The sequence below is a fragment of the Megalobrama amblycephala genome, linkage group LG2, assembly GCF_018812025.1.
Source record: "Megalobrama amblycephala isolate DHTTF-2021 linkage group LG2, ASM1881202v1, whole genome shotgun sequence".
Taxonomy (NCBI): Eukaryota; Metazoa; Chordata; class Actinopteri; order Cypriniformes; family Xenocyprididae; genus Megalobrama; species Megalobrama amblycephala.
Window position 1 is genome coordinate 8098495 of NC_063045.1, and position 26597 is coordinate 8125091.

The 26597-nt window shown below is 35.7% G+C and overlaps 6 gene segments (V, D, J or C); all 6 read left to right on the plus strand.

Moving 5' to 3' along the window:
• The first annotated feature begins 255 nt into the window (after nucleotides 1-255).
• LOC125263442 lies at nucleotides 256-8294 on the plus strand. The segment is given in 2 exon segments: nucleotides 256-373; nucleotides 7884-8294. Coding segments are annotated over 2 exon segments (372 nt in total).
• On the plus strand, nucleotides 3179-3776 carry LOC125263446. The segment is given in 2 exon segments: nucleotides 3179-3246; nucleotides 3338-3776. Coding segments are annotated over 2 exon segments (363 nt in total).
• Nucleotides 8295-10652: 2358 nt separating the features above from the next.
• Nucleotides 10653-11172, plus strand: LOC125263438. The segment is given in 2 exon segments: nucleotides 10653-10754; nucleotides 10833-11172. Coding segments are annotated over 2 exon segments (375 nt in total).
• Nucleotides 11173-14425: 3253 nt separating this feature from the next.
• On the plus strand, nucleotides 14426-15030 carry LOC125263444. The segment is given in 2 exon segments: nucleotides 14426-14503; nucleotides 14582-15030. Coding segments are annotated over 2 exon segments (366 nt in total).
• Nucleotides 15031-18479: 3449 nt separating this feature from the next.
• LOC125262619 lies at nucleotides 18480-18964 on the plus strand. The segment is given in 2 exon segments: nucleotides 18480-18573; nucleotides 18657-18964. Coding segments are annotated over 2 exon segments (366 nt in total).
• A 2401-nt stretch (nucleotides 18965-21365) lies between these two features.
• Nucleotides 21366-22023, plus strand: LOC125263431. The segment is given in 2 exon segments: nucleotides 21366-21461; nucleotides 21547-22023. Coding segments are annotated over 2 exon segments (387 nt in total).
• The last annotated feature ends 4574 nt before the right edge of the window (nucleotides 22024-26597 follow it).

Consider the following 26597-nt stretch of genomic DNA (forward strand, 5'->3'; position numbering starts at 1 on the left):
AGAAGCATGCTGCAAAGTGGTTGTTATCTGTTGTCATCTGTATTTCAACTTTGTTTCTTGTAATATAACAACAAATTATGATTACATTTTTTATGTTGTATTTTTTATCACCCTCAGCGCTGTTACACTGTATTTCGGAGCTCTATCCATATGGCTCTGACTACTCTAAACCCTCAAAAAAATCTCTTAATATGCAAACTATTCTGTAGGGCGGATCACCCTCAGTCCCAGAGAATTGTTTTATAAACTGTCCAACGACTAACCATCTAAATCAGCTGCTGTGTACACTTTTTTTTCTGTGTAACTTGTTGTTTACTGGCAGTTGAGACAATGGAAATGCTACAGTATGTTGTTCTGCTGATGACTATTTTACGTAAGAAACTTCCATTTGTTCTGAATTATTACTGTCATCTCACTGTTACTGTAATCCATCTGACATTATTTTTCCTCTATATTTCAGGTGTTAGCGGTCAGTCTTTGACCTCCTCAGATTCTGTGGTGAAAAGACCAGGAGAATCAGTCACTCTGTCCTGCAGTGTGTCTGGAATCTCAATGAGCAGCTGGATGGCTTGGATCCGTCAGAAACCAGGGAGAGGACTGGAGTGGATCGGCCGTATTGACGGTGGCACTGGCACTATTTTTGCTCAGTCTCTACAAGGCCAGTTCTCCATCACAAAAGACACCAGCAAAAACATGCTGTATTTAGAGGTGAAAAGCCTGAAGACTGAAGACACAGCTGTTTATTACTGTGCAAGACACTCACAGTTAGACAAAAGACTGCAGGGCTGAACAAAAACTATTCATGTGATCTCTGATTGCCCAAGAGCAATTTTCCCTAAAATTCAACAAGCTACTTCAATGATTTTTACTTTATTAAAATATGGTTTTAAATCCGTAACATACTTTATGGAGGTCTTTCTTAATGAACAACAAACATTATAAGCATATTAAATTCATGCAGACAAAGTGATCTTGTTTGTCTTGTTTTTGTTGTTTCGCTCTGAGTGTTTTAGTAACTGGTGTAAACTAAATAAAATAAAAATCACTGGAAAAATTCCAGATAAAAATCTGGAAATCTCTCATATAGAATGTTTTCTTTTCACAAAAATGTAAGGATATATACTTTGAGAACAAAATGTTGAATTCATTCTAGAATAAAAAAAATATATATATATATTAAAATTATAAATAAATTATATATATATGTAACAAATAAATTATATAATTATATATGTAACACAGTTCGTATGTACAGGAAGAAGGAGGCGGGAACCGGCGAACATTCAACAAAACTTTAATTCAAAATAAACAAAGAACAAAACGAAAGTAATGCCGGCAGACCCTCGCGGACGTCTGCCGGCCACACAAACATAAAAAAACATAAAATAAAGTCCAGGCCTGGTCCTCTCTCGTCCTTCACTGTCGTCACTCCTCCTTTTATGCTCCCGGAGCTCCTCCATGAGAGACCCAAGGCCGGTGCGCCTCCCAGGTGTAGCTCGTTAACTCTCGCGCCACCGGCCTCGCGCCGTTCCCTCACGGCTCTCGCCCGCCCTGGTCGCCACAATATATATATATATATATATGTATATATATATATATATATATAAACTAAAAGGCCACCGAGGTCTAAGGCATTCCAATTGACAACTGATAAGTTGAATGTTACATCCACATTCTTGAATATCTTTAAATGAAGATCTTTTGAACAGGTTTTCAGACTAAACAGTGCAAAAATCATGTAAAAAAAAAAAAAAAGCTGTTGAAAAAAATGATTTTTTAAAACATTAAACATTTTCATCATAATTAGCAACCTGAACTATTAAATAAGAATAATACATTGAAAGGCAGACATGGTTTCAGAGGTTATCAAGAACACAGAAAATGTAAATGTACCTTTAGAGGGCAGTCTATGCAAATCTACTTCTTGTCTCTTTTAAAAGCCCCCACTCTATTCATCTACAGACACAAAACTTGTTTTTGACTTTCCTGCATCAGGTTCCTCTTTTCATAACATGGCAATGGATATTATTGTGTCTAAACTGGGTTTTATCTCCATACCCTCACTCTAGGGCTCAAACATTATTTTGGAGTATTTTGGAGTCAGACCTGAGTTTCAGTAGTCATGTAAAAGCAATAACTAAATCAGCATATTATCATCTCAAAAATATTGCAAGAATTAGATGCTTTGTCTCCAGTCAAGACTTAGAGAAACTTGTTCATGCTTTCATCACCAGCAGGGTGGATTATTGTAATAGACTCCTCACTGGCCTTCCCAAAAAGACCATAAGACAGCTGCAGCTCGTACAGAACGCTGCTTCCAGGATTCTGAGCAGAACCAGAAAATATGAACATATCACACCAGTCCTCAGGTCCTTGCACTGGCTTCCAGTTGCATTTAGAATTAAGAACTGAGTGTACAACACTGGATAAGGTCAGATCCAATGACACCGTGAACCTGACTCTGTCTCTTCCACATCAGATAGAGGAACCTTGAACTTAGTGATTCAGGCAGTTAGGGTTCATATATTTGTCTCCTGTTCATTCCATTTTTATTATTATGTATTTGTTTCCTTTTCATGTAAAGCATTGAATTACCATTGTGTATGAAATGTGCTATTTAAATAAACTTGCCTTGCCTTGCCTTGCCTTGCCTTGCCTTACAGTTGTAAATGTTAATGCTGAACTGTTCTTTTTTCAGTCTGTTGCTGTCACTGACTGAGTCTGAGTCAGTAGGCTATTACAAGTGTCTTGTTCATCATATTTATTTTCAAATAAAAGCAACAGAATTAGGAGTCTGATCCACTATTTGTGCTACGAAATGTGAGAACAATGACCCAATGGTGAAAAAGGGCTGATCTGTGTTTGCCTGTATGCATTCAACTACAGCACACTGAAGCTCTACAACTTTGCTACGACTTTCACATGAACGTAACACAACGTCACATATCTTTTTAATGGAACTCAGATGAGGTTGTACTCATGCCTTCTTTGAAAAATACTCGCATTTATTTGTGTCGCAGAAGGAAAATATTATATCCGTATTAAGATGTGGAACTATTGTCCCTGAAATTAACCGCAATGGCCTCAAGATCTAGTTTTGCTAATTCAGGATTTCAATGCAAATGATCTGATGTTCGTTCCATATTTAAACAACTACACTGTTGAGTGGAGGACTCATCACCAGTTCAGCTTTGACATAAATCATGTTCACTTCATATCTCTTGCTGTTGCTGGCTGCAGTGTCTGGTAAATATATTTATAGGACAAAATAAACTCTTTTCTTAGTGTAAATAAATACATGATCCTGATTATTTGTACATTTCATGTTTATCCACAGGTATTGACTCTCAGGTTGTGCTCACACAGTCTGAACAGTCAGTGGTTGTGACTCCAGGTGGTTCCCACAAACTGACCTGTGCCTGCAGTGGATTCACTCTTAGTAGCACTGAAATGCATTGGATCCGTCAGGCACCTGGAAAAGGACTTGAATGGATTATTTATTATCATTCAGATTCTACTAAGAGCTCAGCTCAGTCAGTGCAGGGCAGGTTCACAGCATCTAAGGACAGCTCTAATTTCTATCTGCACATGAATCAGCTGAAGACTGAAGACACTGCGGTGTATTACTGTGCAAGAGAGACACTGTGGAAACACTAATACAGACAGCTGTTCAAAAACTCATCATGAGGTGGACATGGTTGAGCTGATAAAGGGGAAGATGATGAAAAGTGGAATAAGTGATAAAATCTAAAATGTTTTGAATGTACATACATTTACATACAATAAAAAAACCATAAAAAAACACGCTGCTATTAAAATGATTCTTTATTCCGAATCATACCGACTCGTCTGTTTCCCACAGTATGTCTCAGTATGAAGTAGATCTGTTCAGTCTAGGCTACATTCTCTTATATTAACAATAGACTGGATTTTTTTTTTTTTTTTCTAATAATCCTTCTACCACAAAACTTTATTAACTGTACTAATACATGGGTATTGTCAAGGTGGAGCTTATTTTATTTTTTCTTAGTTTTTTATTTATTCATTTATTAAAAAAAAAAAAAAAAAAAAAGCTTTTTTTTTTTTTAATAATTAAAATAATAAACTGGTAACACTTTAGAATACTGAGCCTTCATTAATGAATAACTACATAGGAACAAATGAGTAACGCATTATTAACACTCTAGTAACTGTTATTAACTAACAAAACTGATTAATGAATTAGTAAGTAATAGTGATCAGCTGAAGGAGGTAGTTCACTATTAGCTCATCAGTAACTACTGTTTTTTTCATACCTCCCAGAGAACTACTAAGAACTACTATATATGGGTAATTAAAATGAATAATGCATAATGTATAGTTAATTCTAAACTGAAGATCATGGTAACTGTAACGAAGCGGGACTGAGGCAGAGATCCATATGCAAGCTTTTATTTACAGTGAGCATAGTCATACAGGCTGGGTCGATCAGGGGCAAACAGGAACAGTAAGGAACAGGCAGAAACGTAGTCAGGGTACAGGCAGTAGATCGAGGCAGGCGGATATCATTCACAGAACAGTATACAAGGCAAGAGTCAGGACAGGCAGCAACGGGTCAATAAACAGGAACAGGCAAGATCAAACACAGGCAGACAGGAAACAAGGAAACAAGGAAACGCTCAGAAATGACACACTGGGTAATCAAGACTTTGCAAACTGGTGGTGTGAGTGTGAGTCCTTTATAGTCCTGATAATGAGCTGCAGCAGGGTGTGGTGATCAGTGTGGTGTGCTAGGGTGGATGTGGCAACAGGTGATAGGTGGAGTGAGTGCATGTGATTGACAGGGGGGATGATGGGAAATGTAGTCCGGAACTGACAGGATTCGTGACAGTAACGCACTAGTAACTACTGAAGTCATTGTAAACTTTTGAGGCTTTTTGTACATTTTTGTACAGTTATTCCTTCTGATGTATTTGTTAAAACTTAAGTAATTACTAGTGGGTTACCATGATCTTCACTTTAGAATACTGATCCAAATAAGTAGAAGTTCCTTTAGAAGGATGTAGTAACTCTTGAGTTATTACTATCCAATACTTTACCTCAAAAGTTTACAATGACTTCAGTAGTTATTAGAGAGTTATCATGTTTCTCACTTTAGAATGATCCAAAGCAATTCCTTCTGAAGGATTTGGTAATACTGCAGTCATTACTTGTGCATTACCATGATCTTCACTTCAGAATTAATTATACATTATGCATCATTCACATTAATTATGAACCCATATATAGTAGTTCATAGTAGTTCTCTGAGAGGTTTAAGAAAACAGTAGTTACTGATTAGCTAATAGTGAAATACCACATTCAACTGAGCACTATTACTTATTAATTCATTAATCAGAGTTAGTTAATAGTAGTTACTAGAGTGTTAATAATCCATTACTCGTTTGTTCCTGTGTAGTTATTCATTAATGAATGATCAGTATTCTAAGGTGTTACAATGTGGAACCACAACCAGTTCTTGAAACTAAAAGACAGCAACTAACTCCTTGTGCCCAAAAACAAAAACAACTGATCTTTCCACTGTAGTTTGTTACCACTAAACCCATGCCAGACTTGGTGATCTGGTTGGATTTCAGAAACAATGACACAATACCAAATAATACACCATGAATAAATTACAAAACAAAGTCCTACTGTACTACTGCTGTAATAAAGTTCAGATTACTGCATTAAAGTGTCATGAAACCCCAGAACACATTTTTTGAGCTGTGAACAGATGTGAATAGGCTGAACGACCAGGGCAGGGGGGTTTCATCACTGTCTACAAACCTCTAAAACACAAAAGTCTCCCAGACTCCTGAAAGATTGAGTTATAAGCTGAAATTTCAGTCAGTGCATGTGTCCAGTGTAAAACACTGTAGTGTCACTGTTTTTCTTTTAGTTTGAGTTTTGTTGTTGAAATGCTGCTGTTAGTTATTTTTGCATTTTTCAGAGTTTTGGCTTTATATTAAGTGGCCTTTTATGTACTTACATTTAAATTAATCATTTGTTCCTTATTGTGTACATACATGTTTGAACCTGCATGTAATTACATCTGTAATTAATTTATGTAATTACATTTATAATTACACTGTTGACCCATCCCTTACACCTTACCCCCACCCTTAATCCTACCATACCACCAAAGCTTCCCCTAACCTTACCCGTATCCCACCTCAATAGCAGCAAAAGTGTTTTGCAATTCAATATGAACCCAATAAGTACATTGTACTTATTTTGTGATGTAAGTACATAGTAGTTAAAGCCACTTAATATAAAGTGGGACCAGAGTTTTCTCTTAAAACTAAGAGTAAGGGCAGAGTTGACCTCGTTGCTATGGAGTATACACACAGTGATTGGCTGATGGGGGAGAAGTCAGCGATTTAATCATAGAAATATTGTAGAATGAGGTGTCCATATTAAAATAAAAGTTTTAAAATACAAACGTTGCCCTATTCATATAAATATTTTTTAATAAAAATGTTGTCATTGTAAGGAACCCCCCATCGGCCCAGAAACGGAATCCGGCGGCCTGGGCGAATGTTAACGCGTGTATGTCTTTTCAGTGCCTCTGTGAAGTTCACTTAATTTCACTCGTTTAATCTGACTCCAATTTCAAATGATTATTAGTCTTAGGTTGTGTTTCCAATTAGAAATCATTAGTTATGCATTAATTTAGATTTTTGATGATTCTGGGTATCCCATATTTCAATTATTCCTTCATCAGGGACCCGATGCTGCACACAGAAACTCGCCCTGGGATTTTGCGGTAAACTCATGGACATAAACTCGCCAGTCTGATCTTCGTCAGAGGGTGTAATAAGTTGGCTAATACCTTTCATTTAGCCACTTCCATACAACTTGCTAAATCAGGGGTAAAACAGAAATCAAAAGGTCTTCAGATGAAGTGCCTATACTGCTCCTTCATTCATGGGCCTTCAGTTTGTTCTACCTTGGACACAGATTTACGATAGCATTAGCCTCCCATAATTTACTGGTAATAATGATATCAGGAGAATCCAGAGTAAATCAAATATAACAATTTATTTGTCAGGTAAAAGTGTATCGTGCCAATTACACACATTTAAAGCCATTTAAAGCCAATTCAGAAATAATAAATGTGAAATGTGAATAGATGTGAAGGCAAGGCGTTGTCCTATGCTATTCTCTCCAGATAAGTTTTATTGCTTTATTGCAGGATGCTTGATCTCAGTTTTTGTCTGAGCAGGAAAATCAAGTCTTACATTATGTTCAAATAAAGGTTTTAAAATGTAGTCTTTATACAGTTAATTGTGGATCACCTTTTGGAAGTCTGCCTCTCAAGAGAATGCAAAATGCAAGCAACAAATTATGTTTTATGAACAATGTTTGGGAGGAACACATTCAAATGGTCTTTCTAATCAGCTCGAGAGGAGGAATATATACATAGACGAGAGCAGACTAGCCTATTACTTCAACAGTTTTCTGCATCCCTCCGCCACCCCGCTCCTCACTCTCAGCTATTCCCTCAATGGTGTTCAGTGTCTTTGGGTGGATTAGGACTGTTTGTGATTTGGTCTTAGTGATTTGGGAGTCCTTTTGACTATTCCTAACGTTTCACAGATTTAGGAGCTAGTTTTAGTGCTAAAATGCTTAGTGAAATACTCTCTGTGAAATACTGTAGGACTCCTAAAATTAGGACTGACACGTCCATTATTTTTTAAGAGTTTCTCCTAAATCGGCAAGTTAGGAGCTTTTAGCCTTAAGATGTTTCGTGAATGCAGCCCCTGATGATTAGTGCATGTGAGAAAATCTGATTTGTAGTGGATTATTATTATTATTTCATTTTTCTAATTCATCTAACATTAATTTTCTCTGTTTTTCAGCTGTTAGTGGTCAGTCTTTGACCTCCTCAGATTCTGTGGTGAAAAGACCAGGAGAATCAGTAACTCTGTCCTGCAGTGCGTCTGGATTCTCAATGAGCAGCTACTGGATGCACTGGATCCGTCAGAAACCAGGGAGAGGACTGGAGTGGATTGGGCGTATACATGGCTCAAGTGTATATATTGCTCAGTCTCTACAGGGACAGTTCTCCATCACAAAAGACACCAGCAAAAACATGCTGTATTTAGAGGTGAAAAGCCTGAAGACTGAAGACACAGCTGTTTATTACTGTGCAAGAGAGTCACAGTTACACAACAGACTGCAGGGCTGAACAAAAACTATTTGTGTGATCTCTGACGGCCCAAGAGCATTTTTCAGTACACTTCCCTGAAAGTCAACAAGCTACATTATAAATAGTGATTTAAATCTTTAAAGGTCCCGTTTTCCGTGGTTTTTTGAAGCTTTGATTGTGTTTATAGTGTGCAATATAACATAAAACACAGTATTTTTCACATAATTTACTTATCTGTATACCGCTGTTTCCACTGTCATAAAAACAGGCTGATGACTTCCTTGTTCTATGAAGTCCCTCCTTCAGAAATACATAACGAGTTCTGATTGTGCCAGCGGTTCCTGTGTTGTGATTCGACAGCTCTGAGCGCTCCTTGCCCGGAAAGGTCACGCCTCTTACCATAACGTGGAGATGCACGCGCTCAGTGTTATTGTAAACATGTCTTTAATTTTACCCTATCAATTTAAGCCGGAATCAGACCCGGTGATTGGACTGCGGGATGAAAATAACAGCGTTTCGACGACATGGCGACAAACACACTCTACAAACGCAACTCTTGTGTATTCCTGTGGGCGGAGGTTAGTCAAAAAACTGTTTTAGTGACGTCATTAAAGAAGGAAGTAGAGGGATGTAGTCCAAACTGGCCGTTCGATGTAGGCGACTTCTGTTAAATAAAATATCTCGCTTGGCATTGAACTTTGAGCTTTAAAATTTTACAGATTTTATTTATACTCTAACAACAACATTACACACTAACTAAAGTTTGAAACATGGGATCACGAAGAACGGGACCTTTAACACACTTCTTCATGGAGTTCTTTCTAAATGAACGTAAAGCATTATAGGCATACCACAATACTGATCTAATGCAGAAAAAAAGTGATCTTTACGTCTTGTTAACTTTACAATGTATGTTTGTATGTCTCTGTGTTTTAGATGACATATGGATGTAATCTTTTTTTATCAAAACAATGCAAGAATATATAATTTTATCATGTTTGCTCTCACAGAATGTAAGAAGAGCTTTTGAAAACCTGTTGACAATCAGACTTATTCATGTGTACTGTTGTAAATGTTAATGTTGAACTGTTCATTTTTCAGTCTGTTGGTGTCAGACACTGACTGAGTCTGAGTCAGCGGTCATTAAACCTGGAGGATCTCACAGACTTACCTGTACAGCCTCTGGATTTAGCAGTGACCAGAACTTGGCTTGGATCAGACAGGCAGCAGGAGGAGGTCTGGAGTGGCTGGCATACATCTCATCTGGCAGTAGTTATATATACTACTCTCAGTCTGTTCAGGGACGGTTCACCAACTCCAGAGACAACAGCAAGAAACAGATGTATCTGCAGATGAATAAAATGAAGAATGAACTACAGTACAGCACAAAATCTGAAAACAACCATATAAACAGCTCTCTATTAAACGTTATTATTCTATGTGTGGTTGCATCAAGGAGAGTTGAGGCAGGATCTAGATGCAGCAGTAAACTTTAATAATAAATCAAAACAACAAACACTCAGGATAACAGGAGAATATAAAATGCAGGAGAGAAACACACTAACCAAAGACACATTAATAGACATAAGAATGGACACAATAGGTTGCTAGAGTAAATACAGGCACACACTAGGAAACTAGGGCTGTGTCCGAAATAACCCCCTATACCCTTAAATAGGGGACTATTTAAGGGGACATCCATTTGTATGGTGTTCGAAACCATAGTAGAACTCAATCAATCCCATAATGCACCGCAATAATGAGTGTTCAACCAATGTACACTCAACGGCTAGAGAACACCCTAACTGCACTATGAGGGTCGTGCTAAATGAATTACTGCATCTCGCCAAAAGATGGCGCACCGCAGCGGAATCATTCATACATCCATTTTCCAAACCGCTTCTCCAATGTAGCTGCAGCGTATAATATGTCTGGTCTCATTGTTTATACGTAGGTATTAATATGTAACTTTCAAAGACACAAAACGCACATTTTTTGTGCGTTTAGAGAGGTGCTGAAACTGCATTTAATAAATGCAACTAAAACATGTATTGATGACAATTGAATACAACAGATTTAAAACATTAATGTCACGATTTTAATATTAATACATGGGAATTCACATTTACACTTGGATATGTAAATGATTTACATTTTATTGCTGTTAATACGCAAGTATTTTTACGTTTTACGTTTACGACTTTTGTAAATTTAATTTGATGTGGACACCAAAATGGTGTCGTCTTCGTCTTTGGCCCGTATGTCAGCAAGCTTCCTAAAAATGATTCAGATTCAAAGAAAATGAAATAATATTGTATCAAAATCAATCAGACTTCAGTCAAGATTATTTGAATCCATTTTCTCAGTTCAGTTTTACCACAGTTTTGCCTTTGTATGCAAATTACATGATTTAGGGAGGGTCAGTGTAACACAAACTCTAAAAGTACTTGCTATAAAACCAAATTCTCAGTCAGTGTTTGTGTCCTGCAGCTGCAGTGCAACTGAATATCATTAATATTTTACAGTTTTGGGGTGATAATGGAAATGCTACTGTATGGAGTTCTGCTGTTGATTATTTCATGTGAGAAACACTCAAATTCTTCTCAGTTAAAGGTGTACTGTTCTAACTAAACTAATGTTAATTTTCTTTATCTTTCAGCTGTTAGAGGTCAGTCTTTGACCTCCTCAGATTCTGTGGTGAAAAGACCAGGAGAATCAGTCACTCTGTCCTGCAGTGTGTCTGGAATCTCAATGAGCAGCTACTGGATGCACTGGATCCGTCAGAAACCAGGGAGAGGACTGGAGTGGATTGGGTTTATAGACACTGGCACAACTGCATATTATGCTCAGTCTCTTCAAGGCCAGTTCTCCATCACAAAAGACACCAGCAAAAACATGCTGTATTTAGAGGTGAAAAGCCTGAAGACTGAAGACACAGCTGTTTATTACTGTGCAAGAGACTCACAGTTATACAACAGACTGCAGGGCTGAACAAAAACTATTCATGCATGAGATCACTGAAGCAAATTTACTGCAAACATCTTCACGATTCAAAATATTAATTGTTTAATGGTAACATTTCCTGCAACATTTCCTCATAAACAGCTTCAAAAATCAATGTGTATAAAGGTGGCCATGAACGGGATAATTGTCTGTTAAATAAATGTACAAATAAATGAATTTATTGAATTCATCTGAAGAGTTTGCAGCTAGTCATGAAGAGAATTAGAATTTTCAAGATTTCCCTCAGGATTTTCCTATGGGTTTTTAGAATGTATTTAATGCGTTTTATTGACTTGAAGAGACAAACAAAAAAAAAAACAAAACAAAACAAAAAACTGTGACTAATATGTGTTTACATGCTCAACAAATCAGACAACCATTGTATGCTAGTTCATATACTGTAGCAACTTGTTAGCATAAAAGAACAACAGCAGCTTTTCAAAAACTCCGATTTGAAATTCAGTGTGACTGTATTTGGCTTTTAATTATTATTTAATTTAAATGGATTTGATTCAGACTCAATTATTTGATTCAGACTCAATATTTATTTATGATAAATTTCTACTTTACAGGAAAACTTTTATATTACATTTCCCATTAACAAAAGGTTTTAGAGTGAATCATTGTATAGTGACGAATATTGCTTAAGATAAAACGATGTTTGGAGTTCTTTTTTTTTTTGGATTTTTTTTTTTTTTTTTTTCTGACAAACTGACCTGTACTCTTTCTCTGAGATTGAAATTGGTAATGCAGAAGTTTCATGAATAAGATGTTATGCCTGAGAATAAAAGGAGAATAATCACAAGAGATGATGAGTGATGTTTTCTCAGTGATGGCGTTTACTCATATGAGCCAACTCTCGCGATCTCACCTGATTAATGGTAGGGGTGTTCGATTTTTGGAGTCGACTTCGACTCCCAACTCCATTTACTGTACATAAAAACAGGGTCATAAATAAGCCAAGATGGCAGTCATTACACACTTCATTTATTTTTCCCAGACGCAAAGCCTTAAAATCCCCTCATTAAAACAACACACATTTAGCGAGACTGTCCAAATTAACTTAGTCCAATTTAGAGATGACTTGATGAGTAGCTGCTAATTGCCGATACCTAATTTTACCAAGAGAAAAGTCACGAAAAACAATATTATGTCAGAATTAAATAAACGAGAAACCAGGGATTCTTTAATGAATTCATCTCATTATAATGGCCGGGGGATGGTGCTAAACGCACATGATCGTTGTCTTAAAAGTGCTTGGACACGAGAGTTAAAGGAGCCGTAGAACATCTTTTCAAAAGATGTAATATAAGTCTAAGGTGTCCCCTGAATGTGTTTGTGAAGTTTCAGCTCAAAATACCCCATAGATATTTTTTAGATATAAGTTCACACAGCTAATATAACCCTCAAAATGGATCTTTACAAAGTGTTCATCATGCAGCCTATCGGATCATGTGAGTATTGTATTTATTTGGATGTTTACATTTGATTCTGAATGAGTTTGATAGTGCTCCGTGGCTAAAGCTAACATTACACACTGTTGGAGAGATTTATAAAGAATGAAGTTGTGTTTATGAATTATACAGACTGCAAGTGTTTAAAAAAATGAAAATAACGACAGTCTTGTCTCCGTGAATACAGTAATAAACGATGGTAACTTTAACCACATTTAACAGTACATTAGCAACATGCTAACGAAACATTTAGAAAGGCAATTTACAAATATCACTAAAAATATCATGTAATCATGGATCATGTCAGTTATTATTGCTCCATCTGCCATTTTTCACTATTGTCCTTGCTTGCTTACCTGGTCTGATGATTCAGCTGTGCACAGATCCAGACGTTAATACTGGCTGCCCTTGTGTAATGCCTTGAACATGAGCTGGCATATGCAAATATTGGGGGCGTACATATTAATGATCCCGACTGTTATGTAACAGTCGGTGTTATGTTGAGATTCGCCTGTTCTTCAGAGGTCTTTTAAACAAATGAGATTTATATAAGAAGGAGGAAACAATGGAGTTTGAGACTCACTGTATGTCTTTTACATGTACTGAACTCTTGTTATTCAACTATGCCAAGGTAAATTCAATTTTTAATTCTAGGGCACCTTTAAAGATACTAAAATTAATACAATACATAAAAAATGCATACGATAATGTACACTTATTAATATGTTTATTGTTGATGTGAGTTTTTTTTATTATTTTTATGTTTGGTTTAATGAACACGGTTAACTATGGAAAATCAAATCTTTATTTATTGCAGTAATATACCATCAATACTAAAGCTTACATGGAGGTATGTATTATTACAAACTAAAGTCACGACTGTTGTGTTATCTATTTCTAAAGTAAGCCACATAAATGTATGTGACAAAGTTTCTGCAACAGCTCTCTGACGCGATTCGTCAGTGTCCGAATTCCTCGCTTCATTTTGTTCACTCCTTGCTTAGTGCACTTAACCATAGACATTACTTAACTGCCATGCATTATGTAGGCTATGGATTCAAGCATTAGTAAACCAGTGAGCAATTCCGGACACAGCAACAGAGTCGACACCGAGAGTCGATTCCTGTGCTGGAGTCGACCCCGACACTGGGGCTATTCAGAGTCGAGGAATCGGCTCTTTTGGAGTCGAATCCCCATCACTAATTAACGGATCTACTATAAACTCTCAGTCTAACTGCTCTATTATAAACATTACAAAATAAAACAATAAAACAATTAATAAAGTTTAACTAAAATTACTTTGTATATTGAACAGAACTATGACCGTATTAACTCTCAATATTAATATGGTCTGTGTGATGAATACTATGAATACTACCCATTACAAAGACAGGCTGAAGGGAAAGGGCTTGAGTGGATCTCATATATTTCTGCTTTAAGCGGCAGTGACAGATATTACTCTAAAACTGTTGAAGGATGATTCACCATCTCCAGAGACAACAGTAAAATGCAGGTGTATCTGCACATGACAACTGTGTATATTTTGCAGGATCTGGATTTGAATAAAAATTTGGATTACTTAAAATATCTAAACTTAATTGGTAACCAGCCCCTCTGAGCAAGAAAATAAGAAATAAAAAACAGAGAGTCAGAGAGGCAGACATGGTTACAGAGGTTAATAAGGGCACAGAAAATGTAAATGTACCTTTAGAGGGCAGTCTATGCAAACCTACTTCTCCTAGTTCCCTTTTAAAAAAGCCCCAATCTGTTTATCTCCATACATCGGTTTTGACTGTTGCAGCAGGTTCCTCCTTTCATAACATGAACATGAATATTTGGCATTTCATCTGTATGGTGATTGTATCTCATCAAGGTAATTTTGACATTTTTCTGTCAAACAGCACTTTAATTAATACAAGCTCTTCATTGATTTATGTCTTTTATTCCACAGGTATCAGTGGTGATGAAATCCGATTAGATCAGTCTCCTGCTGTGATGAAGAGACCTGGAGAAACAGTTAAGATCTCCTGTAAAATATCTGGTTTTACGATGACGAGCTACTACATGCACTGGATCAGACAGAAGCCAGGGAAAGCTCTGGAGTGGATTGGGAGAGTTAACTCTGGTAGTGTTGATTATGCAGATACAATGGAAAATCACTTCACACTGAGTGAGGATGTGTCTCAAAGTACACAGTATCTTGAAGCCAAGAGTCTGAGAGAAGAGGACACTGCTGTTTATTACTGTGCTCGACAGACACAGTGACTCCATCTGTTGAAGCAGCTTTACAATAACTGAGAACTAATGAGAAAAGACCAGCCAATGGACTATGAATCATATTGCTCTCGTTATCATGATTATGAAGTATTAGTGCTCATGGTTATAGGACCATCATGATCATATTTTCCCCATAATTTTTCTGAGACCTCCTAGTTTGTATCTGGAATCAAAATCTTACTCATGACCATTCAAAGGAGTGACCATAGATTTTCATAGATTTTTCACCTTTAATGGACAAAATAAATATGATTTCACACAAAAGAATAAGACAGAATAAGCATGTCTGTGTTTTAACAAGAATTGGAGTATGTCAGGAAAGAAAATTAATATTAAAAAAATATTTATAGAAGATTTACTCATTTAAAATTTGTTTTTAATTATTCAGTTTGGGTTAAAGTATGGTGTATTATTAAAACAAACTAAAACTAAAGTAAACTGGCCAGAAAATATGATACATAAACATTATTTTAGTTATTGCACAGACAGCTAGGATCTAGCATACCCAAATCAAACCCGAGTTTGCTGGCTTTTTTCGCAGAGTTTGCTGTGTTGTAAACATGTGCATGTGTCAGATGATGTAAAACACAAAGCTTACCTCAGCATTGTGCAGCAATGAATAACACAAGGCTTTTATTTATGTATTTTTATTTATTTTAAGTTTATACGAGAGTGTTGTACACCTTGCATTTTAACAAACTTTAAAGACTATCAAGTTTATAAATGACCAACTTATAAAAACAAATGTATAGTCGTCTTGGTCCCACTTTATATTAGGTGGCCTTAACTACTATGTACTTACATCAAAAAATAAGTACAATGTACTTATTGGGTTCGTATTAAATGGCAAAACACTTTTTCTGCTACTGAAGTGGGATACGGGTAAGGTTAGGAAAAGCTTTGGTGGTATGGGTAGGTTTAGGGTAGGGGTAAAGTGTAAGGGATGGGTCAACAGTGTAATTATAAATGTAATAACAGAAATTAATTACAGATGTAATTACATGCAGGTGTTTTAAAATGTAAGTACAATCTAAAAACATGTATGTACACAATAAGTGCATTGTATCAAATGATTAATTTAAATGTAAGTACATAGTAGTTAAGGCCACTTAATATAAATTGGGACCATCCTGAAATGCTCACAGCCACTGCTGTGACGCTGTACAAACACTTCCAGTGTGAATACTCATGCGTCTCTGCAGCCGCAGTTCACGCTCACGCTTGCGGTGTGAAACCGGCCTTAGTTCTAATTCTAGTTCTAGTTCTAATTTTTATTATTTTTATTCATTAAACTTTTAATTTCTAATGTGATACCATCATTGTCTTTATAACTTCAGGCCCAAAAGTGTTCTTGCTTTAACCAATGAAAACTTTTAAACTTGTTAATAAAAAAAGGGCCTCACTGCCCTGCTGAAAATATTCATATGCAAAGCCACCTGCTCTGTCAGTGCTCAGCAACAACTCAATGACTACTGCAAGTAATAAAACAATAGTCTCAACAACAGTCACTTAATATAATGCCAAATCTATTTTAAAATGTTGGCCTACTATACATTTTCACAGTAAGATAAACACTAATCTTTATATCTTTCAAGTGAATAAATACACTGTAGTGGTAAATATCATCTACAATATACAAGCTGAATCCAGATATAGGGTTGATTTTTTTTTCCTTTGGTCTGACCCTCCTTTTATTGATATGAAATCTGCTGGAGGATGGACTATGCAAATTAAAATGTACTTTCTGCCTTATATACTCTTCATATTTGTCTCCTTTTCAGTGTTTTGTCATTGAGATTTTTAACAAAAACGGCTGCAAAAATGGTCCTCTGAATTACTTGTTTCATAAGCATACTTGTCTCTATATGGACAGTAAGTAAGATTTATTTTAAAGGTCCCGTTCTTCGTGATCCCATGTTTCAAACTTTAGTTAGTGTGTAATGTTGTTGTTAGAGTATAAATAAAATCTGTAAAATTTTAAAGCTCAAAGTTCAATGCCAAGCGAGATATTTTATTTAACAGAAGTCGCCTACATCGAACGGGCAGTTTGGACTACATCCCTCTACTTCCTTCTTTAATGACGTCACTAAAACAGTTTTTTGACTAACCTCCGCCCACAGGAATACACAAGAGTTGCGTTTGTAGAGTGTGTTTGTCGCCATGTCGTCGAAACGCTGTTATTTTCATCCCGCAGTCCAATCACCGGGTCTGATTCCGGCTCAAATTGATAGGGTAAAATTTAAAGACATGTTTACAATAACACTGAGCGCGTGCATCTCCACGTTATGGTAAGAGGCGTGACCTTTCCGGGCAAGGAGCGCTCAGCTGCTGTCGAATCACAACACAGGAACCGCTGGCACAATCAGAACTCGTTACGTATTTCTGAAGGAGGGACTTCATAGAACAAGGAAGTCATCAGCCCGTTTTTATGACAGTGGAAACAGCGGTATACAGATAAGTAAATTATGTGAAAAATACTGTGTTTTTTTACACGCAAAACATGAACACATGTTATATTGCACACTATAAACACAATCAAAGCTTCAAAAAACCATGAAAAACGGGACCTTTAAGTACTTCAGTGTCTATATATATATATATATATATATATATATATATATATATATATATATATATTAAGTTTCATCTCTTTGCTGTCAAGTCATGTCTATTTTTGACTTTATTTTTAAAACTCAAGTGTCTCATAAATGATAATTTATTTTATTTTAACAGTGTGCAAAAGTCAGACACTGACTGAGTCTGAGTCAGTCGTCCTCAAACCTGGGAACGAACATAAACTGAGCTGTACTTTTTCTGGGATTGAAGTTAATAATGCAGATATTTCATGGATAAGGCTGAAGGGAAAGGGCTCGAGTGGATCTCGCATATTTCTGCTCCAAGTGGCAGAGACAAATATTACTCTAAAACCGTTGAAGGACGATTCACCATCTCCAGAGACAACAGTAAAATGCAGGTGTATCTGCACATGACAAATCTACAGGCTGAGGACACTGCTGTTTATTACTGTGCCCGAAAAACACAGTAACACAAGAGGCTGCTGAGCTGTACATAAACTTATGTGATTTAGAGAAACTGTTTGTGCCACACGTGATTCAAAAATAATTCACATATGTATCTGAAAAAAAACAATCCATCCCTCATTAATAAATGTCAACTTTAAAGCATATAAAAAAAATTAAAAAACACATGTATTCACTCATCTCATCTCTATGATCAGTGTTCACACCAAAAACACTTTAAAAAAAAGAAGAAAAAAAAAAAAAACTTTGCCTTATATTGTATGTTTTTCTGGAATGTGTAAAGTTTTCTTGATTATGGGATTGGATAAGGATTTGGATCAACTAAAATGTATCCACTTAATGTTGCTCTGTAATTATCTACTACAAGTCTGAGCTAGTAAATAAAAAGTAACAAATGATACACTGAAAAGCAGACATGGAGGTTAATAAGGACACAGAAAATGTAAATGTGCCTTTAGAGGGCAGTCTATGCAAACCTACTTCTTGTCCCTTTTAAAAGCCCTACTCTATTCATCTACAGACACAAAACTTTGTGACTTTCCTGCATCAGGTTCCTCTTTTCATAACATGGCAATGGATATTGTGTCTAAACTGGGTTTTATCTTCATGTTTGCTCTCACAGAATGTAAGAAGAGCTTTTGAAAACCTGTTGACAATCAGACGTATTCATGTGTTGTAAATGTTAATGTTGAACTGTTCATTTTTCAGTCTGTTGGTGTCAGACACTGACTGAGTCTGAGTCAGCGGTCATTAAACCTGGAGGATCTCACAGACTTACCTGTACAGCCTCTGGATTTAGTGGTGACCCAAGCTTGGCTTGGATCAGACAGGCAGCAGGAGGAGGTCTGGAGTGGCTGGCATACATCTCACCTAGCAGTACTATATCCTACTCTCAGTCTGTTCAGGGACGGTTCACCATCTCCAGAGACAACAGCAAGAAACAGATGTATCTGCAGATGAATAATATGAAGAATGAAGACACTGCTGTATATTATTGTGCAAGAAAGCCACAGTGACAAATACAACTACAGTACTCCACAAAATCTGAATGCAACAAACAGACATTTGTCTTATTTAATCCACCAAAGCTTTACAGTGTAACAATTTACATTTTTGTACATTAATTACTTTTCTTACAAATCACAAATATTATCTGAGCAATTTTAGTATAATTGTGTCAGTTCAAAACAATACGGTAGAAAAATAATTTCATTGATTCATGTATGTCTTAACTAATGCCAACAAGAACATTTATACTCATTTATGAGATTTTAGGCTAAAAAATAGATTCGGGTTGCAGCTGTAACCTTGGTTTTCTGAAAGGGATCCTCTGTATAGAGAGCATTGTTGTGCTGTATTGTGTACTGTGTATTGTAGGGATAAAAAAAAAAATGGATTTCACTAAAAATATCTTAATTTGTCATCCCATGATTTACACACCATCAAGCCCCTAGGTGTCAATCAGAAATATATTTAAAAATATTCTTAGTCCTCTAAGGTTGATAATGTTTGTAAATGGGGGGACACGTTTTGAAGCCAAAAATAATGCATCCATCCATAAAAACAGTAATCCATACGACTCCAGGGGGTTAATAAAGGCCTTCTGAAGCAAATCGATGTAAGAAAAATATCCATATTGAAAACTTCAAATAACTAGCTTCTACTACAGTATTTATTACAGTTGATCAGTTCACTATAGTTAATACTACAGTATGCTGTAGCATTCATTAACAAAGTGTTGTAAATACTATAATTTATACAGTAGGCCTATGCTACAATTTACTCTGGGAAATTAATTTGTTCAAAAACACTATAGTATTTACTATAGTATTTTTTGACATGGGCAGGCTGACAGTGAGCACGCACCTGACAGTTAAAAAATTAACTATTAATTATTTTAACTGGAAAAACATTGAGTGACTAACAAGATTTTACAACGAAGTGCTACAGGTTATTGTACTGGCTTGGATTAATAATCATACCATATCACTAAGTCAACGCAAGCTTGCCAATAGTGCTACAGTTTTGTTAAACGAATATGCTAACAAATTTGTTTTACAGCATTAGAGGCTAATATATGATGGTTATAAAGTGTATTCAAGACTATTTAGCAAATTACGATTGCTTCACTTCGCAATTAAATGCATCACAACTGTTTTTAATGTTAAACAAATTGATTGATTAAACAAAAAATTAAACAAAAATTGATTCACATTTGATACTGAATATCGTCCATCTTCCAGAAAAACATGTGGTCACTGGTCCTGGTTCTAGAAATGCGGTCCTAGGACTGCGGTCCTGAAAATGCAGCCTCCGGTTGTGCAGGCAGATGCTACTCCATTTTTGGGTGAACTATCCTTATAATGTGTTCGTCAGGAGTGGATTAAATATGCAGTGCTGCAATGTTGACAAAACACTTTTTAAAAGTGAAATGATTTCTGTAAATCTAGTGATGAAATGCTGTGTGGGTCTCAGTTTTCAGTGATATTCACATGACTAGTGGCAGGACTGTCTGTGCAATTCCACAAACCTGGAAGACCTTCTGAACATATATAAGCAGTAGACTTTTTTTGGGAAAAAAAAAAAAAAAAAAAATTAAAAGAAAAAAAAAAGTGGGGAGAATCAATGAATTATAAATAATTTACTGGGAATAATGGGGATAATGTAATCGTGTAATCAATAAAAAAGTAACTGTAGTCTGACTGAGTATTTTAAAATGTAATAGAATCTTATTACAAGTATTATTTTTTTGTAATCTGATTACATAATCCAGATTACATGTAATCAGTTACTACCCAGCTCTGAGATCATCAACACAAAGATCAACACAATCAATGCCTTCTTCACGCTCATGATCATATTCAGAGACATTACCACACACACACACACACACACACACACACACACACACACACACATGTAAAGTGGCCTGAACATTTTATCATCTTAGATTATTATTTTGAGTCTGTGAACACAAATAATATTTATTGTTATTTTTTTGGTCAAACAATGAATATAATTTACATATTAATGTAATTTATATGAATAATAATAAAAAAATGTGTATAAAAGTGTATTGTAGAAATGTATCAATGCTAATATATTGTATAATATAGTCTACTATAGCAGCAAAACTCCACAAGAGGGAGTCACTTACTTAAATTAAACATGACCCGTTTCTGAAGACTTAACAGTAATTATAAATTCTTATAAACAATTAGCATACTGACATAATTTAAATTACATGAAGAAAACAGCTAAACTGGAGTCACAATAAACAATTCTGGACTTAGTAACTCCTCCTCCTCTCATTAATAATAATAATCATGTACAAGGCCTGAGAAAGCAGATTATGCAAATGTGATGATTTATCTCTATATAACACACAAATCCAGCTCACTGTTTACTGTCCACTGAAACAACAGGAGCAGAATTTACATTTAGCAAACGTTTTGACAATGGTGTCAATGAGCATCTGGTATTTCATATTTGTGGTGATTGTTTCTCAACAAGGTAATTTTGACATTTGTGTTATTCTAGAAAACAGCACTATGATAGAAGCTCACTGTTAATATGATTTATGTCTTTTATTCCACAGGTATCAGTGGTGATGAAATCCGATTAGATCAGTCTCCTGCTGTGATAAAGAGACCTGGAGAAACAGTGAAGATCTCCTGTAAAATATCTGGTTTTACGATGACAAGCTCCTACATGCACTGGATCAGACAGAAGCCAGGGAAAGCTCTGGAGTGGATTGGGAGAGTAAACTCTGGCAGTAGTTCTAGCTCTGATTACCTTATCTACGCAGACTCTGTGAAAAATCACTTCACTATGAGTGAGGACGTGTCTCAAAGTACACAGTATCTTGAAGCCAAGAGTCTGAGAGAAGAGGACACTGCTGTTTATTACTGTGCTCGAGGGCCACAGTGACTCCATCTGTTGAAGAGGCCCTACAATAACCACAGAAAGAAGTTATAAGGCTATGACTAATTACTTAGTCATTATTATTTTTAAATATTAGTAGTCATTGTTATAATAAGATCATCATGATTTTAATTCTTTCTGGTTCTTAAATTCAGATACTTTCTTGTTTGTATCTGAAATCCACTCACCATTTGCATGACCATGAAAGGACAGAGTTTACTGTTGATAGATATTGCAATTTTTGATCTTCACTCAGATTTGTATTTATTTGTTTCTAACTTTATTTTTCTTTCATCCAGCTTACTGTAATGTATAGTACTCTCTTGCTTTAATTGCTGTAGTGACGCTCAAAAATAACCATTGTGACCATCATGACACCTGCAGTGTTTACTGAGCTTTGATGACTGCTGATCTGACAATAAGTTGACTACTAAAAAGAAATAGCTGAACAGCAGTCATCAGTTCACAAATAAAATATATGACATATGAAATTTGTTACTGCATTCTTTTAGTTATTTTGGTATGTACAACAATGCTTAAAAACACTAACTTGATGAGAAATATACTTTCTTTTAATAAAGAGAATTATAAACAATTTTTTTCCATGATATTGTAAGTAATGTTTCTTTACCTGAAAAATGTGTCAACATTAAGTGTAACTGGAATTTACAATAAAATAAATAACATTAAAATCAAAAACAGTGAAGACTTTGCCTCCTCATTTCAGAACCCCACTGCACGCCACTGACCCAAACCATCATCTGTACTTCACTTGCTCATCTGCACATGGTGCTGACCGATACCGCTGTTGCTTTTATGATTCCCCAGAACAATAACCAGAAACGTTACAAATTAGCCTATGTTCTAACATTTACAATATCACAATATAATCAGACAAAATGGTTATTTTGTAATGTTAACAAACCAAATAATTTTGTAGGGAGGATAATTCATGTAATTCAAATACTCAAGGGACTGTGCTATAAATTGAATTGAGTCAGTACTTGTGTTCAGATGCTGTGCAGCTAAATAGCTTCTTAATGGAAATGTTGCTCCATAGAGAAACTTTTAATTCTTCTGAATTACATACAGTCATCTCATTGTTCTATTTCATCAATTATGTTTCATTATTATCACATTAATTTTCCATGTCTTTCAGCTGTTATTGGTCAGTCTTTGAATTCTGTAGTTAAAAACCCTGGAGAATCCGTTATTCTCTCCTGCAGTGTGTCTGGTATCTCAGTCGGCAGCTATCAGTGCTAAAATCAATCTTGCATCACACCAATATGAAATAAATTTAAGTTTAAAAGGTATGCAAGGTTAAAAAAAAAAAAAAATGTTCAAACCTTTCCAAAAATACTGGCATAAATCCTAAACTGAGGGAAGAGAAAAGGTTGAAAACTCTCATGTCATATGAAAATAAGCTATAGTGAATGAATAAAAAATAAGTCTACTACAATTTAAGCTATTATTACATTTTTTACACTTTTTACTTTTTACACATTTCATGCCATATTCAACATGCAAATTAAACTTCCCCTCACTCTTACGACTGGCATAACAGACTTCATGTCTGCGTTTCATGTGGTGTTCAATATTTCAGCTCAACCTCGTGAATAATCATGTTTTGTACATTTGTTTATACTGTTGATACAGGCAGCTTCATCCTGTGAGGCTTATTAACTGTTAAAGACACTCATTGCAAAAATATAATATAATAGTAGCACAAGGTTTAAAAGCCATCGACCTCAGGACAAAACATAATCAGTCATGTTTGTGCTACATGTGGTTAAAAACAGTATAGCCTGAAAATAAAGTGTTACCAAAATGTCTTTTACGTATTATCGTGGAAAAATTCTTTATTCCTTTAGTGGTGAGAATGTAATGAAACAAACACTCAGAAAATGTCTTCATTGATTTTATTCTTGCAAGAAGGTTGTTCAATGCAGATACAGAGTTATGAGAAGAACACCCTCACCCAGTGTGGCTGTCTCATATACCCATCTTATTGTTCTTTGTTACCCCAAACCAATCTTAACCATATATGGATCTGAAGAATAAAAAAAGAAAGGGGTCTAAAACTTAGCAGATGCCCTATTGAGCTCCAGGCCATCTAGACAAACACATTTGCACCTTCGCCTCACTTCCTTTCAGAAGTGCTTCTTAATACAACAGCATAAGTAGTACTTTTCCACTGAACAAGCTGTTTTTAAATGTCACATAAGACAGAGAGAAAACAAATATTAATGCACAATTTTATAAATCAAGAAAATAAATGATAAAAAATAAAAATTCCTCTACATTATCAACAAAGTAATAATTCATAAGCAATGAAAGACTTTATAAATTACTATAAGTAAATGTGGACTACACACACTGACAGAAATAAAGTCATATTTTAAGTCCATATTTTATATTGTTTAAGACTTGAATTAAAAGTTATTTTTTTGATTGTAACACATTTTTATGTTACCTGACAAAGCATTTATTATATACATCTATATATATATATATATATATATATATATATATATATATATATATATATATATATATATATATATACACACATATACACACATAAAGTTTTTCCCATCTTCATCTGTAAAACAGGGTCATCACTGATTAACAGTGAGGGCAGTGCAGCAGATTTTGTTTAGTTTTTAAGACCCTCCCTTAATCAAATGAAGTCTGAAACATTGTCTGTTCTCTGTTCAATAAATGCTTTGATTTTTCACACTTCTTCACACACCAGAAACACAGTTTTTGCATGGAACTGCATTGGTCTTAGAGGAAGATGAATCTGAGTTATATTATTATATTTGTACTGGTTTCATGTAAGTTTAAATCTGCAAGAAACTTTCTAAATATGAATATTTAAAACCAATGCTGTTTTAATTCTGTGAACATTTTGTCTTAGTTCCAGATGCACATGGTCAATCACTGACCTCTTCTGGCTCTGAAGTAAAGAAACCAGGAGAATCAGTCACATTATCTTGTGTGGTTTCTGGACTCTCCCTTAGCTGGCTGCACTGGATCCGTCAGAAACCAGGGAGAGGACTGGAGTGGATCGGCCGAATTGACAGTCCACTGGCACTATTTTTGCTCAGTGTCTACAAGGCCAGTTCTCCATCACCAAAGACATCAGCAAAAACATGGTGTACTTGGAGATAAAGAGCCTGAAGACTGAAGACACAGCTGTTTATTACTGTGCAAGAGAGTCACAGTTACACAAAAAACTGCAGCTCCAATCAAAAACAGAAGTGCAGTCAGACATGACTAGATCATTTACATCCCTGGGAATTAAAGAGTTGCTCTCTTAGATTCTCTTCAGCTTCATTGGCCACTTTCCTATATTTTGTAAGTTTTGTTACAATAGGATGCATGTTTTAAAAATATGCAAACTAGAAGAACATCCAAATATAATGCATAATCTGATGAGTTAATGAAGGAGCATGTTGATTAAGTATATTTCAAGTAATGCAAGTATAAAAATGAAACGACTTTACAGTCCCAAAATATTATTAGAATATTCCAGTGATCTATGTGCAATAGTACAGAGGGTTCCCTTTCTCTTTATATTTGAGCTGGTGGCATGTAATTATTTTCTCATCACAGTCCACAAAAATACCTCCACTTCTCCCATTCTGCACAAGTTTAAGACCTCAAGAGATAGTAGCAAGAATCAGCTGTATCTTCAGATGTGATGTCTGAAAATCGAAGACACCGCAGTCAAAAACAGCTATAAAAATGAATAAAGTCACCAAAGCAAAATGCCATTAAGCATGCTGGGAAATCATAAACCCTAAAAAAAAAGCAACATCATTTGATATTGTTTGCTCAAGACAACTCAGTTAAAATGTTAATATCTAATATGAAGATATTTCATATGTGTGATTTAAAAAAAAAAAATACTCTTAGTTCAAGCTCAAGCGTGAACACATAACCACGCTGCAAAGTGGTTGTTATCTGTTGTCATCTGTATTTCAACTTTGTTTCTTGTAATATAACAACAAATTATGATTACATTTTTCATGTTGTATTTTTTATCACCCTCAGCGCTGTTACACTGTATTTCGGAGCTCTATCCATATGTCTCTGACTACTCTAAACCCTCTAAACCCTCAAAAAAATCTCTTAATATGCAAACTATTCTGTAGGGCGGATCACCCTCACTCCCAGAGGATTGTTTTATAAACTGTCCAACGACTAACCATCTAAATCAGCTGCTGTGTACACTTTTTTTTCTGTGTAACTTGTTGTTTACTGGCAGTTGAGACAATGGAAATGCTACAGTATGTTGTTCTGCTGATGATTATTTTACATAAGAAACTTCCAGTTGTTCTGAATTATTACTGTCATCTCACTGTTACTGTAAATCATCTAACATTATTTTTTCTCTATATTTCAGGTGTTAGCGGTCAGTCTTTGACCTCCTCAGATTCTGTGGTGAAAAGACCAGGAGAATCAGTCACTCTGTCCTGCAGTGTGTCTGGAATCTCATTGAGCAGCAACTACATGCACTGGATCCGTCAGAAACCAGGGAGAGGACTGGAGTGGATCGGCCGTATTGACTATGGCACTGGCACTACTCTTCATGTGGTACAAAGTGGGAACAGTAGAGGATGCGGGGGGGGGGGGGGGGGTTTACCCGCCTAGAACCTCTTAGGAAACGCACAATGAGGCTGTTTCAGCCCACTGATTGGCCAGCAATAGGATCGTGGA